Source organism: Peromyscus eremicus, chromosome 19 (genome assembly GCF_949786415.1).
Source record: "Peromyscus eremicus chromosome 19, PerEre_H2_v1, whole genome shotgun sequence".
Classification (NCBI taxonomy): domain Eukaryota; kingdom Metazoa; phylum Chordata; class Mammalia; order Rodentia; family Cricetidae; genus Peromyscus; species Peromyscus eremicus.
Window position 1 is genome coordinate 72,172,728 of NC_081435.1, and position 15,927 is coordinate 72,188,654.

The 15,927-nt window shown below is 45.6% G+C and overlaps 1 protein-coding gene across 1 annotated transcript in view; it reads left to right on the forward strand.

Annotated features, from left to right (window-relative positions):
- Nucleotides 1-303: 303 nt before the first annotated feature.
- The window catches only part of LOC131895988 (cytochrome b5), a 32,806-nt gene continuing 17,182 nt past the window's right edge, over nucleotides 304-15,927 (forward strand). Inside the window, 1 exon segment of the mRNA XM_059246534.1 lies at nucleotides 304-584. Within this exon segment, the coding sequence (XP_059102517.1) occupies nucleotides 456-584 (129 nt within the window). The 5' untranslated portion in view covers nucleotides 304-455.

A 15,927-nucleotide genomic window follows, 5' to 3' on the forward strand; every position in this document is an offset into this window, starting at 1 on the left:
GGACTTAAGGCTGGGGATAGAGTTTGCCCTGGCCCTACCGCTTCCTCCTCAGTTGGGTGCTCAGACCTCTGACCTGCTCTCACCACCGCCAACTGACCCCACCCGCTACCTCCTGCGCAGACTCAGAAAAGCCTCTCCCCCCCCCCCCCCCCCCCCGATCCTCTGCGCGTGCAGCGGGTGATTGTGAAGGGCACCTCTTGTAACCAATCAATATCCGCACGCTGGGCTGGGGGGCGTGATTGGACTGAAGGAGGGCGTCGACCGAGGGCGGGTGCACCATACTGGCCAATCCCCGGAAGCCATGCGGTCCCTGCCCAGTTAGAGGCGCCACCTCACGGTCCTGGGCGTCGGTCCCGGTAAGGCTGGGAATGTCCCGGGCGGAGGCGGCTCAGACTTGAGTAGCGCACCACCCTGCACGGCTGTATTGCAGGGCCCGGGAGGCTCACTGTTCCGAGATGGCCGGGCAGGCAAACCAAGATGTGAAGTACTACACCCTGGAAGAGATTCAGAAGCACAAAGACAGCAAGAGCACTTGGGTGATCCTGCACCACAAGGTGTACGATCTGACCAAGTTTCTGGAAGAGGTGAGCTGGGCACGCACACTTCTTCGGTGGGGCGCAGGGAGGGTGGCCGCGGCTTTGGGTCTCCCCGGCGTGACCTGGGACCGATGTCTGAATACGCGTTATCTGTGAGTGTGCATTTGTTTGCGTACATTTAGGGGGGCCCTCCGCGTCTGCACACTTGTGTTAGCATGCTCACCTGCGTGTGCACACCTGTGTCAGTGCTCCTGCGCGTCTTGGGTTTGCACATCTGGGCTTGTCTCCGGAAGGCTGGGACGAGCAGTGTGAGCGGTTTTTGCAGGCTGCTACGGGGCGGAGTGTTTGCGGGCCAGAGCTGGATTCCTACCAGGTGCTCAGGAGTGTCCTGAATAAATGCTACCCACTTGTTAGAAGAAGGCACAACTGCGTAAGGATTTTAAAAGATCCCCTTTTCTTTTTTGCCTTCTTGTGTTTGCATATAAGGCCCTCTCTCCTTGTGGAACAGAGAACCCCTCGATTTCCGAATGCACTTCTAGTAACAGCCGGTTGGAGACCGCTTTTCTGAAGAGGTGTGGGGTTCCAGAGGGCTCTCTAGGGTCAGAAGTCCAGGAGGGGACACCCCCAGGGCCACCCTGACGTCCAGACCATATGTTCACCAGTGTTCACTCAACAGAGAGTGAATGCTGACAATTTTACTGCTGTAGTGACTTGTGCGAGAGCCCCAGCGCCTGATTGGTGGGTGATCAGATGACTCCCTACCTGTACTTTGAGCTCATACAAGGGAAGGCAGGTAGGCAGCATGGTACAGTCAGAAAACTGGAGCTTCAGCCTTAAGCTACTTCGGAGGTTGTAAAATGGTTTAATTTAGAGGGAGACACTTAACTTTGACAATGCTGGTCGCAAAGTTGTAGTTTTTGCTGTACAGCCCAAGGGACATTTTGTAGTTTTTAATCTTTATTCCTTCGGGTCACACTTTTGCTTTGATGGCGTTTTGAGTCACAACACAATTTCTACATCCCACTTCTTCCCAATAAGTAAGAGGGCTTATTGATGGGGACGATTTGCATGTGTTTTGTTTGTGGGCTGGGCAAAAGTAGAGGCTCAGTCAGCTAGATTATAATTTACATCGAGACATTTGTTTTGCAGAGAATGTTAAACACAGGAAAAACTTGAAAGTTTCGAGTTGATGTCTCTTGGTAAAATACTTGACTGTTAATGATAAAATGGGGTTCCAATTTAATTGGGAGTGGATTGCAGTATGGACTCAGATCTACCTCTCTTCTGCTGACCCTAGAGCAGGTCCCTGCATGATAAACCCAGACCTATGTGGTGACTGATTCTTCACATGGAACTGTCACTTTAGCCCCTTCCCGTGATATGTGTAATTCTGGATTCTGGAATTTTATGATACAATGTGTCCCTTGACTTTGTATGTATAATAAACTGTAGCATTTGTACAAAACAAAACCTTGGGATATTTTATACTATAAAGCCGTTTTAACTTGTCCCATTGTCCTCTCAAACAAGGTCTTTAGACCTTGGTACTGTTGATCTTTTAGGTCGCTGTCCTATGTTCACTGGATGTCTGTCCTAAGTACTCCTGTCCTAACAGTGACAACCAACACTGTCTCCAGATCCTGCCAAATGTCCAACAGGACATGTAGTTGCTCCTGATTGAGAATCGCTGCCCTAAAATACATTGTGTATGACTTTTAGAAGTAGATCTTTGAAGTAGCCAACAAGGAAGAGATGATTAAATTACACTCAAAACTGTTTATTCTCTTGTTTTTTGTTTTTTGTTTTTGTTTTTGTTTTTGCTTTTCCCATGAGGCAAGAAAGGGGTGAGAGAATCCTGCAGGTTTTCTGGGCTCAGCTGAAGAGCTAAGAAGCAGCCACTCAGTTGGGAAACAAGCTGGAAAACAAATCCTTTGTTCTCTGCAAGTTATCAGCACCCCATCTTTGAGGATGGCTTGTGAAGAACACTTCTTGAGCAATGTGGGGAAGCTCCCTGGGAGCCAGTCAGCTAAGGAGATGATGGAGAAAGTTGGGTTTGGGAGACACAGAGAGTGGTTGGGTCCTGTTGACTTTAGGGTTAGCGGGACCAAGGGAGCCATCTGCTTTTCTTACCCTGCTCTCGCTATGTGTGGATGTCCTAGCACGTTGGAATGTAGCAGCAGCATTTCTGTGACTGTCAGGCTTCTTAGTATATCCAGATTCTGCCTGGTGTCCACGTGTTTCTCCTCTTGGCATTTTTGTGGCTGGCTTTTACTTCTTATGACTGCTTGTTTTACACAGTATCCTAACCACTGGCTTTCCACCCCCAGGGTAGTGTTGCCCTTAGGCTCTGTGTGTGTGCACCAGCGCCGTACCATCCTGGAAGATGACTGCCTCTGTCCGTTTGGGTGACAGCTTCCACACATATCTCATTCAGCTCAGCTGTGAGGAATGCTCCCAGACAGTTTTTCTTCTGTCTAGATTCCTCGAGTTTCAATTATTTTGTTAGGTCTATGCAGTTTATCACAGGCTTTGGTTTAAAACAAAAATATTTTGCAAGACCCAGAGTATTTGGCCCTCTGCCCCAATTTCCTACCTTTCCCTCCCTTTCATCTACATTTCAAGGCTCCAGAAATTTCATGAAACACATGAACTGAAGACTAGTCCATCCTTGCTAATTTAAAAATGAAAAAAAGGGGACTGGGAGGAGCACCCTCCGTACCTCCAAATGAACTTTCTGTCATCTGGAGCTGTGTCTCCACACGCTCTGGATTCACCCGTCCATGCAGTCATGTGCTCCTGGGTTATCTTCTCCTCTTCTGAGAATACCTCATTTCTGTGAGGAAGCGTGTGCTGTGATGTTGCTTGGTTCCTGCTCCTCTGTCTGCCTTCTGTGCCTTAGATCCCTCACGTGTAAAGGGGAGACTATGGCAGTGCCTGCTTGCAGCTGACATAGGAATTAAAGCCTTGACTAGTGTAATGTGCATGCCTATAATCTCAGCATGTCCAGGACTCAGGAGTCAGAGGCAGGAGAATTGCCAAGAGTTAGAGAGGCCAACCTGGGCAACAGAGACAATCTGTCTCCAGAAACCAAAACTAGAAAAAAACAAACAAACAAAAAAACAATGTTTGCTAACCACAAACCAGGGTGAATATTTCTGCTCATTTGTAAACTGCACTCGGGGACACACTTGGGCTGTGATTTCCCTTTTGCAGTGTCATGTGTGGTCGAGTGCTTGAGCTGTGTTCTTCGGGATCATGTAAATCCAGAAGGTGATCTTGAAATAGGAGAGTATTAGAAAAACTATCTTTCTAGTCAAGAACACAGATCAAAGGTTACTTGTGCAATGTGAACTCTGTCTTCCTGAAATAGTGTTCTAAGGTTCAGAGGGTGGGTAGAAATCCAAGAGGGAGGGAGGCTGATATAAAGGCAATCTAAGCAGCAGCAGGTGTTGGATTCCTATCTGGTGCCTGCCAACAGGATTATAAGCCTCATTACCTATAGATTTAAAGCCCCCCCTTTTTTTTCTAGTCCTGACCCCCAGGTTTTTAGTTTATTTTTGTGAAATTGAGTCTTGTCATATCAGATCATGCTATTAAGCAGGTTAATGATTATAGAAATTTGAGAGATCATTGTTTGAAATCTAAACAGGTGTTTAGGGCCAAAGAACAAGTTTGCATTTCCCCCTTCTGTGGTCGGGCCAGGTTTTAGCAGAGCTGTGGAGGGAGGGAAGAAAGCATCATGTAATAATCCTGTTAGTTACCTTTCCGTTCTGGGCAGTGTGGGTGTTTGTATGTAGACATCTCTTGGACTGTGTCATAAGGCAGGTTGACCTTCCTCCCCATGGAACATTTTCTAGTGATCCTGAGATCCTGCTGTTTTTAAACTGAGCCTTGAATGGTCTTTGAAAGCATTCTGCCTTGCAGAAGCTGTTAGCTTCTGACTCATATTGGCTTTTGGTGGTCTTAATTTTACTTTTTGTGGCTGCTTATCTCCCGTAGACACGTGAAGGAGCCCTCAGTAATGGCGGTGGGTTAGGCATCCTGGGTAAACAGGCAGCAAAGTGACATCCAGCAAGGCCACCTGGGGACTGCATCTGCATGTCTTTTAAGTATTTCTACAGTTTGGGGGATTTTCTGAAAAAAAAAAAAAAAAAAGATTCCAGCTTTGTTTTAAAACAGTAAAAACCAAAACAAAGGCACCACATCACACTCCAGGCACCTAAATCTCATTTTTTTGTGTGTTTACAGTGATGAAAATTTTATAAATAAGGAAGTAAAACAGGTTATACAGGCCAGTGGGAGTGAAGCAGGGACTGTTAAGACACTAATCACTACTTAATATGGATATCTGTTATTCTAGAAGACTCCAAAAACACTGTAGGAGACAGCCCAGAGTACGTCTCTTATGTAATAGGATCTGAATAATTCGGGTTCTCCTCCATTCCTGGGAACATGTTGGGCTGCAGTGGCAAGTCTGATTCTGGTCTCAGAACACTGGGAAAAATGATATACATGAAAAACGTGTAAAGAGAAGGTGTTCGGACAATTAGAAATGTTGGGTTTTTTTGTTGTTGTTATTGTTATTTGTATTTTGTTTTTTTGCACTGAGGATTGAACTCGGGGCCTTGAGCATGCCAGACAAGCCACTGAGCGATGTCTCCACTCCTTGCTATTTTATTTTACTGTGAGACAGGTCTTACATAGGTTGGCCTTCAACATGTGATCCCCTTACCTCAGCCTCCTGCGTGCTGGGATTACCAGGGTGTGCCACCATACCCACCTTACATGATTACATTGTGATTTCTGTCGTCTTGGGGTGAGGATATGGCTTAATGGCAGAGTATTATATAGGGTGCTCAAGGCTGTGGGTTTGATCCCCAGCACTTGAAAAAAATATTCCCTTATAAGTTGTCATAATTTTTGCTGTGTGTGAAGGAGTACAGCTTGCACTCTGCTCTCCCCAACCTGAGGCCTATAGTGTTTGTAAGATAACCAATACAGTTTTCAGTGGAATCATATCCCATGGTCGGAGTGCCTTTGCTTCCTGAGGTTTCTGAAGCCAGGAGAGAATAAGGCAAGCTGTGAAGCAGAGATAGAACGAGGTGAAAGGTCACACACATGCCTTCTTTTTCCGTCTGTTGTTTTTTTCCTATAGCTTTCTAGAAGGGGAGGGAAGCTATTTCTATTTTTCACAGGAGTTGTCCAATCTTGCCCTGTTTATTCTTAGCATAGGAGATCTTTGCCCCTGAGCCTGGCTTAACCTTCTGAGTGATTTTCATCCAGAGAGGAACAGTTTCCACGTGGCAGGCATGTGTGAGGGGGCTGTGGAGATTCTGGAGAAGGGCCTGTCAGTGACTCCCCTTGGAAAACCAACCCTGGTGAAGCCGCTGTTCTGACCAATCCCTGGGTGTGTCTGGCTGCCCTCCTGCCCTCCTGCCTTCTCCTCCCTTCCTTCTGTCTGGTAGTCCTCTCCTGTGGATCTGTCACACCACTGCAGGAGTGGCTGGGACACCCTTCACTGTCTGGACTCATCGGTCCGTGGCGCCGATACCCTTGCATCTCCAGCCCCTCTTGCCCAGGCCTCTGGAGCAAGCTTTTGGTTTTGTTCAGCTTGGTGGTGGCACCATGAGCTTTCACTACTTAACACATGCTACCGTTACATGAAGGAACGTACTTTCCAGAAGAAAACTGAACTCCGTCTTGGGAAAGACTGTCATTTCTTCCTGGGATCCCTTCCCATGATTCCCATTGCATTTAGAATAAAATCCCATCTCTGCCCAGTTTAATGGCGATGGGGCCCTGCCTGTGGCTCTCTTCACTTCAGGTGGTAACTCTATCTCCTGCCCACCATGGCTTTGTATTGCTTCTCAAACCAGCTAGACTTGTTTCTGTCCCAAACCTTTGTTCTTTCCTCTCTGCCTGTCCTCTGTTTCCCTGGTCACTGCCCCTTTTAGGTTACAGCTCCACAGAAAGGACAATGTTCTGTCTTACTTTCTTGTTTTATGTGCCTGCTAATGGTGACATCTATCAGTACCTGGCACTTCCTTGGTCACTGTGCTTTGTCTTGTAGATGGCAGGCTGCACGTGTGTCTGCTCAGCGCCGGCTGCCCTGGACATAGTAACTGCTCGCCACATAATCCTGTGGTGGACGGGGAGCCTCCTGTGGAACTCAGCTGCCAGCTCATGCTTTACCGCTATCATATTTCACCCCACCCCTTTCCCACTCATGGTAATCAGTGGCAGTGTTAAGATCTCTTCTTCGTCATAGACACTTGGTGAAATTCATCCTGAGGGATTTATCACTCAGCATTCTGGGACTTCGTTGTGAAAATATGGATTGTTAAATGACCTCAGAGCAAAGAACACTTGAGCTGGGTCCCGTGCTGTAGGACAGAGTGGAGTTTAGCCCACACAGAGCACACTCAGAGACACTTTCCTGCCTCTTCCTGTCAAAGCCAGGGCTGCCCTGTTTCCTCTGGATTCTACTTTCTCATTTGATGACACGACATTTCTTCTTCGCCATCTTCTGTTTTCTATTCTGCATAAACAAGTTCTGTCCTCTGAGCCTCTCCCCCGGGCCATTCTCTTCATTATTTAACATGGTGACCCCCCCAACCCCCATCCTAAAACGTACATATGCATAATTCTGTGGACACTTCCCCGACGTCTCTCAGGGTTTGTTTCCTTGTGTCGTGCAGCCTTTGAACGTCCTGTTAACCCTGCTTTCTCTAACCACTCAGCTCCCCTCTCTGTTTTGTTTGCTCTTTTCTCTTAAAATTCCATGAGTGTTTTAGAACCGCTCCTGCCAAGGTCTCCTGTGGTGTTCCGTGTGTCAGCTGAATGTCATGAAGTTGTTTCCTGCTTGGCTTCCCGGATGGATACCATCTCCCAGCTCTCTCCTAGCTCCATGGTCACCCCTTTGGCCTCCTTCTCTTCCTTTTCCTCCTCTCTCTGACCTCAGTACTGGAGACCCTAAGGCCAGGGTGTTTTCCTTCTTTTTGGACCATCTTGTCCAATGTCACAGCTTTCAACATATGAATGACTTCTGGATTATTATAACCAGGCCAGAAAGGCCCCTCTCCTGAGTGCTGGCTTCATGTATGTTTATTTCATGTCTCCACTTAGGTATCTGACAGGCTTCTCAAACCTAACATCTGAGAAACAGCACCTGACTTTCTGTTTCCAATCCTTCATCTTCATCCTTCCCTGTGTCAGTGGATGACAGTTGTGTTCCCCAATCTTGAGTCTCTTACACTTTGTCTTAAACCCACCAAAATATTCTGTTGGCTCATTTTTCATTTTGAAGTTAGAATCTGACCATCGTTTACTATCCCTGCTGCTGTCAGTGGTTTGACCCTCTGACATCCCGTGACTGGTCAGGTCTCCTATGAATTTGCTCATCACAATAGATTGACATTTTAGAAGTAAAGCCAGCTGTGTGCGCCACTTTATTCCATGTAAACTCTTCGTGGGTAATTCTTTCACCTAATTAAAATCTTAGGGTGTAGCTACAGTATTCTGGAGAGTGTGGTGCTGGCAGAGGGACACGCACGTATGTAGATCGGTGGAATAGAAATAGAAAAATCCAAAAGTAGACTCGCACAGATATTTCTAACTGATTTTTCACAAAAATATAAAGGCATTTCTGTGGAGGAAGGGCAGTCTTCTGCCAATGGTTCTGGAATGACTGGTTATCAGTGGTCAAAACATAAATAAATCTTATTTTAAACCTCACATTTTATGGAAATTAGCTCAAAATGGATCACAGAAACCTTTTTTTGAAGAGGTTAGATTTAGGTAGAGTGTTCTTAGCACGGTACTGAAAGTATGACCCGTTCTAAGTTCTTTACATGGGAAAAATATCCCTTGAAAATACCCATACAGTTCACTCCTTTGTCCTCTTCAAGTATTAGCTGGTTATTACCCCATATCTAACCAGTGTGGTGGCTCCCATCTCTCCCACTTAGCCTCCTAGCCCATTCCAGGGCAGCCTGAGCTATAGAATGAGATCTCAAAACAATGGACAGACAGACAAAGCCTATCCTGACCAAATTATTCAAGCTGGAAGTCTGTCTAGATCCCTGAATTCCTTAGCCTGCTTTTTTTTTTTTTCTCTCTCCCTCTCCTCAGTGCTGGGGATCACATCATGGCTTGGGTAATGCTGGGCGGTTGCTGTACCACTGAATTACACCCTTAGCCTTGTAGTTGTTTTCTATAGTACATGACTCTGAAACACTAATTTGCTTATTTTATTATATTTGTTATATTGTTGCATATCTGTTTCCTAGTAAACATGCCTCCTGTGAACCCTGGAGCTTTTCATAGTCTTAGTCATATGTATCTCCTAAGTCCTAGAATAACCCTGCATGGAGAAGGGACTCAGTGTGTATGAACTGATTGAATGTATGTCATCTTAAAAGTATAAAATAGGAGAAAGCTCATACAGAATGGCTGTTAGGTCAGAGTGAGTAATTTCCTGGCAGCTTGTTTTATTTTTCCCTTGCCCACCTGAAGATTTCAGCCCCATTTATTATTTTTTGTTTGTTTGTTTGTTTTTCGAGACAGGGTTTCTCTGTATAACAGCTCTGGCTGTCTTGAAACTTGTTCAGTAGACTAGGCTGGCCCTGAACTCAGAGATCCGCCTGCCTCTGCCTCCCAAATGCTGGGATTAAAGGCGTGCAACACTACCTTCAGGCCCATTTATTATTCTTAACACTTAAATAGGAAGGGGCCCTAATGGTTTAGTATGGAAGGGGAAGCAGGGAAGATAGAATGATGCCACTATCAGGCCTCTGGTGTCGATGCAGGGGGACAGGTCGACCAACAGCCTCTTTCAAGTTACAGTCATCTGCCTCTGGGCCCCTGGTTTTGGTAGCTTTGCTAATCTTAATGATGCTGGGTAGTCAGTCAAGAAGTCCACTGTGACCACCCCAGCCTGATGGCATCTGTGCATGGTTCTGTCCCTGGGAATCAGGCCTGGCCCCAGCCTTTCTTCCCTCGACTTCAAAGGCGTTGCATCAGAACTTGGGGCTTTTGTGCCCTTCAGGAATCTTTACTTGCTTTATTTTATCTAATGAAACGGGCTTAGTAATGGCGGATTAAAAGTACTGGTCAGGGCACACTGACCAAGCATAGAGTCATCATTGACTCATGGAATGTTTTAGTCCAAACATTCACTATTTTATTTCTAAAAGGTGAGGAATTTTGTTTTCCTTTCTCAAGGAGAGAAAGCCTCTAGTTTTCTGCCACTGGTATTACACCAGTGCCCTCCTCATAACTGACCTTAAAGAGTGAGGTCATTGTTTTTGTAATGTTTCTGTTAACTCCTTGAGCGCATGGCTTAGTGGAGTTGAGAGACTAGGAGTTAGACAGACTCCCTGGTAGGCAGCTTTTGTCTCAAGTCAGTAGGTTGAAGAAGAAGCTGGCCATCTTGGAGATTCGCCACATTTATTACCTAGCCATGGCCTCTTTCCCGATCTGTCTCCCTACCAGGGAGTCTGGCTGCTCATGGTCTCTCAGAATTGTGGTATCTGATTAAGTCCATCATCTCGATGATGATGAGGGGAGTTGGTAAGAATGGGGTTCTTCGGGGTTTGGTGCTAGAACTGGCTTCCAACAGTTTATAGGGAATGGGGTCATGGGGTAGGGAAGAAAGGAAACTCCGTTATTACTCGAACACTCTTAGGTGCCAGACTTGATACTGTGCTGTTTAATCTTTTTGCAGTTTGATGTTCTATTTGAAGGTTTTGATAAATGATCATAGGATGTTTAATTGGGGAGTGATAGCTGCTTCATTCTCTCTTCTTTCTGAATGTTTCCTTAATATACAAAACACGTAAGTAAACTATTTACCGCTATATTTTTATACTTGTAAAATCCAGTTAAGCCCTCAAGGGCAGCCTTGACACAGAAAAGATGCCACCAGAAAACATCTGGAGAGGTTGGAGGGAGGGCAAGTGGCTACTAGATATGCATTCTTTGCGGCAGAGAGACCATTCTGGACGTAGGTCCTTGGTAGCATAATTCAGGGCAGTTCTTTCTTCCCAATATACACAGTGGTGTAGAGACTTGGTTTGCAGTCAGCCTACCTGAATTCCTGCCCCAAATTCTCGCTGATGAGCTTCGTCATCTTGAGCCTTACACTGTGCATCTAAAATTGGGATGATGGTAGAAATATCCCACTTGGAGGCCTGTGGAGACAGTTGAAAGGGCTGACGTGTTCTCAGAACACTTCCTGATACAGTCGGCATTTGCTAAACGTAATCTGTCACTGTTACTTGACCCTATTGTCCCTACATTTTCCTAGCTAATAGAAGGATGCTGGGCGACTTTTCCCAGGGAGATGTAAGGAAATATCTTTTCGCCCCATGAAGAGCCATGACAACAGTCCAGTGAGATGATCCTATTCAAGTCTTGTTGAACCAATGAATTTACCGGCGTTACTTACAGGCGTGTGAGTGAGAGGGTTGCTTAAGGGATAGATCTTGGGTGCCTTGGGCAGGTACATCACCCCAAAGCCCACCCAGCATGAGTGAGGACTCCTCACACAAGCTGCACCACTTTGGGGAACTTTTAGGCAGCCATACCTCAGAGCAATCTCCTTTCCTCAGCAAGTGTTGCTTATCACGTGACCCTGCAGGGCCTGTGAGTCTGGTAAGTTTCATAAACTTCTTAGGATCCCCTTTCCCTCAAAGATGGGATGTTTTCATGTGGAAGAAACAGCTACGTATGGGACTGCAGCTGTTACTCAGGCCACAGCACCTTCCCCTCTCCTCACAGGACCTGCAGGCACTCTGTTGCGACATAGCCTGCTAGTCCCCCCATCTCATAGACTCCAGGTGCTAGAATCTCTCACCTGGAGGGATTTACATAAAGGTTGGTACCGAAGGTCACACATTTGCTCCTCACCTCCTTCCCTGACTCTTGCCTGGCCATCAGAGAGCCTGGCTGTGGGTTTGTACTGTGAAACCTCCTCTATCCTCACGGGCCCTGATTCCTTTCTGCAGAGTCCCTGCCATGCTGTCTCTGTCTGTCTGACAGTTCATGGTGTTGATAACTCTGCTAATAAACTCCTTACCCCTCAGTTTGTCTCAGGGTCCTTCTTGAGCACCCCGCCCCCCAGTCTGAGATCTTTAACTACATAAGAGGGAAAGGCCATGGATTGAGAACTAGAGGCTGATAGAAAGGATGGGAAACTTTGGAGGATGAATGGATAGATGATAGGTAGACAGGCAGACAGACAGACAGACAGGAACGTTGAGGCATTACTGTGAAATGCAGGTATCTCAGGCAAAATCTCTGAGGATTTTTCTTTTCTCCAGTCTACATAGGTTAATTCTGGCTGCAGAGGAGCCCATCCTGCCCCATGAATCTGCCCCACGTTTTCCACGGTCGCACACAGCTGCCTGTTCCTCTGTGACAAGCCCATCATGTTCTCCCCAGGCCTCTGTCACGTCTTGATTCTTGCTCACACTCTCCCTTTGTCTGCGCTGTCCCGGCACATGCACCATTGCATCAATGCCTGGTGCTTACCTATCTGCCCAGCCCACGCTGTCAGAACCACCCCTTGGCTTCCCCACCTTGGTCACAGGCAGTGGGGTAGCACTCAGAGTCTGAATGAGTGGGCAGGCTTGTGTGTCAGCCGGGTGACCACACAGGTGGCTCTCACATGAGCCCATCGAAGATCTCCCATATGGAATGGCTCAGAATTCAGGCTGTGCTTGCAAGGAGTCGGTGAGCAGGCGAGTTCATGTTCCGTGGAGGTGCTGGCTCCTCTGCAGAGCCCAGAATGAGCCAGAGAAGTCTGATGGACTCAACCAGCTCCCAGGCTACCATAATTTGCTGTCTTAGAAAAACAGACTCCAGAAATGAAAGAAAACATTTGGTTGGGCTGTCTTGTTATTTTAAATCTTACTTAAACTGTTTTCCAAATAGTTTTTTTTTTTTTCATTTTGTTTTAACTATTCCAGATAATCTCTATTAAGTTTTTGTTTGTGGGATTTTTAATTTTTTTTCGCTGATTTGTTTTTTCTTTTTGTGGGTTTTTGTTTTCATTTTTGCTTTGTCATTGCTTTGGGGAATTTGTTTACTTTCCTCTGTGTGTGTGTGTGTGTGTGTGTGTGTGTGTGTGTGTGTGTAATGAAAGAGCCTGTTTCAAACTCCAGAACTGGTGGACTTTTTGGACCACAGAGTATTATTTTTTTATAGGGGCAGTTCTGTAGTCAGTTAAGAGCTCGTGTGTGTGTGTGTGTGTGTGTGTGTGTGTGTGTGTGTATGTGTATACACCTGTCCTTTGAATTATTCTTAGCTGGAGCATCTAGGGTGGTAAGCATTTCATTTTCTCGAGTTTAAAGGCGTGATTTCCCTCCAAATTCCCTAAAGAGAAATTTATGAAGAAGCTTTGTTTTTGAAGTTTTCCTTTGGGTAGAAAGTTACTCTGTTGTTCACACTTTTCAAGAAAGCATTGATCTGAGTCAACTGTGGCCCTGTCCTTTCTTCTGAATTGTGGCCTTTGTGTCAGTTCTCTTTGTTCCATTTCTTCACCTGTAAAATTCAGATAGTCCTTCCCTGAAGGTCCTTTTAATCTCTACAGTTCTGGCCTTTTTGGATTCAGGCTCTTTGGCCCAGATGAGTGTGTCTGGGCTTGGCTCTGGGTTCAGAGGAGGTCGGGCTTAGCAGGAGTCCAGGAGTGGTTGCTGTAAGGCCGACTGCCCCAGACTAGTTCACATCAAGCATCAGTGACAGCTTTTTATTGCAACACTGTCCTGCAGCATCGCTGTGGCTTCCTGGAGTTAAGCTGCTCTGGCTTTCAGCCTATGTGTGGCTGGGTCCTTCAGCCCGTTGTGTTGGGTGGGGAAAAGCTCCTCTGGCATATCTGTCATGCTCCGTTCTTCTTCAGGCCTCAGAGTGGTCCTTAGCACTAGTCTCCTGCAACGTGCTGGCTTTCAACAACCTATGTGCTTATGTAATTCTAACCACCTAGCCTTTCATAGTTGTCTTTATTGAAACTAATTACTTTACTAATAACAGACTTTGCACACATCCGTGAGTAACCTGTTATTTTTGACCTCTACTCCTTTGTTTACCTGCTCTTTAAACTTCAATTTTAGCTATCCAGAAAGGACTTAGATTGTGTTTTAAAAACTCCTGTTTTTCTATCTAGATGTCTATTCTATACTGTTTAGTCAACAATACAGAAGGCTTCTTAATAGTTCTGGTAATTGATGTAGTAATTAGATTTAAACTCAATGGAAACCCAAATAACCATGCACATATGAGATGAGAGTTTATTCACTTGTCAAACCAAGTAGCTTTCCTGCCCAGGGCTGTGTTAACAGTTCTATCCTGAAAAGTCCACACTTGTAGTTCCCTTTTCAGGCAGTGTGGGGAAGGGTCCTCGTCCTCAAGCTTAGCAGCAGCAGTGCAAGGGAGGAGATAAGATAGGGCAAAGGAGGGATGACTTCTGGAAGATTCTGTAGTCCTTCGCATCTGCCTTTCATTAGCCAGAATTCAATCATGTGGGATACCCAGCCAAAAGGCAAGCTGGAGGCATCTCTTAACATCTGCTGAGCTTATATACTATCGAGTAAGAGGAACACATTGGAGCCACAGTCTTCTCTCACCAGATATGGCTGGTCCCCTGTACCATAGGTAGAGATGCTCCTTGGTTGAGAAGTACAAGCCGTCTGAGTGGCTGCAGGAGGTCACCATTGCAAGGCTTTGATAGAGTACGGGACAGGGTCATAATGATTTGGGACGAGCATTCAGCGGTGCCCTGTCTCTAAGAGGATGGGGAAGGGTCTGGAGTGATGAAAACGGCTTGGTGACAGGAGCTGTGCACATAGGAGAGGGCCTCCCAGTGGACAAGAATGCAAAGCTTTCCACGTTCATTGAAGAGACATTTGGCTTTGAGTCTGGAAGTTTATAATGTGTGTTCTGAGTCCAGTGAAATGTAGCCATTCTAGGGATTAAGACCAACCACTGAGCAAAACTATTTTGGATCAAGTTGAAGATAGTTTCCTTTTATTAAATTATTTGTGTTAAGGAAGAACACAGCTGACAAAGATAATTCTAAAACTATGCCCTGTTTTGTTTTTTTGTTTGAAAGTCAGAGGAACTGTGAAAGCACCCAAGACACTAACAGAGGTAAAGAACGAGCCTGGAGATTATTTTCCCTGAGGAAGGGGTATCTCTGTAATGGCAGTTGCAGGAAGCACGTTTTAATCTAAAGTGATTTTGACTTTTCTAGCAGCATTATTTTTCTTCATCTGAGCTCATGGCATCTGTGTTAAGAATTATTATTCACACAAATAATCCATATCATAACCAGTGTCTAAATTATTTTTATCAGATCTTGTAGATCTATTTCTAGGTCTCAGAAAATCTGAAATGGATTTTACTCCCTGCAAGTTAAAAAAAAAAAAGTCCTGGAGCTTGTAGAGCAGTGGTTCTCAACCTGTGGGTCACGACCCCTTTGGGTCAAATGACTTTCACAGGGGTCACATATCCGATATCCATACCAGATATTTACATTATGATTCATAACAATAGCAAAATTATGAAGTAGCGGCATACCTAATTTTATGGTTGAGGGGGGTCACCACAACATGAGGAACTGTATTAAAGGGTCCGAGCATTAGGAAGGTTGAGAACCACTGTCATAGAGTCTAATATGGCTGTCTCTTATGACTGCCTTCCGGCCTCATTCTAAAAATGGTTTGAAATATCACTTTACTAATATTTTATCACTCTTGTCCTAGTAACATAAAAAGTAACCCCAGGTCATGACTTTGTTAGATGCATTCAAGGGCTGTGTGATGCTCGTGTAGTGTTGTTCTTTAGAGAACACTTTCTTCTTTTTCACTCTAGTGTTCATTGTCTTCTGTGTGTGAGGAATTCGGCTCTCATCTCCACTGGCAAAGCCGTTACCTGGTGCACACTGTATCGTCCTTACTCCTAGTTGTTACTGAAGTAGAGATTTGACAGGGAGCCAGAGGATGGGGTGAAGATGAGGACCCTCTGGGGATAGGTTTTTGCATATGAACAGTACTGGATCAGACATACAGTGGCTAGCCAGTTCTGCCTGTAATGTTTAGGTTAATTATTTTGTTATGGCCTGAGGTAAACCATTGTGCAATGTAGTCTTAAACAAGAGACGTGCACTATCACTGAGGTTCCTAGAACCTGGCTGTGGATGGCATTATCGTCTGGTCCCTTAGGGAGATTTCGCATGTGCCACTTTGATAGCTTTGGTATCTCTCATGAAGAAAGCAATCCCAGGAACGGGTGTTCTCTTCCCAGGCTAGGTACTTTTCAGATTAAATTCTTGTCACTAGAGTTTATTTGGAAAGGTGTAGGGTGGGTAGGATCATGGCTGGCTTTGAAGATAAGC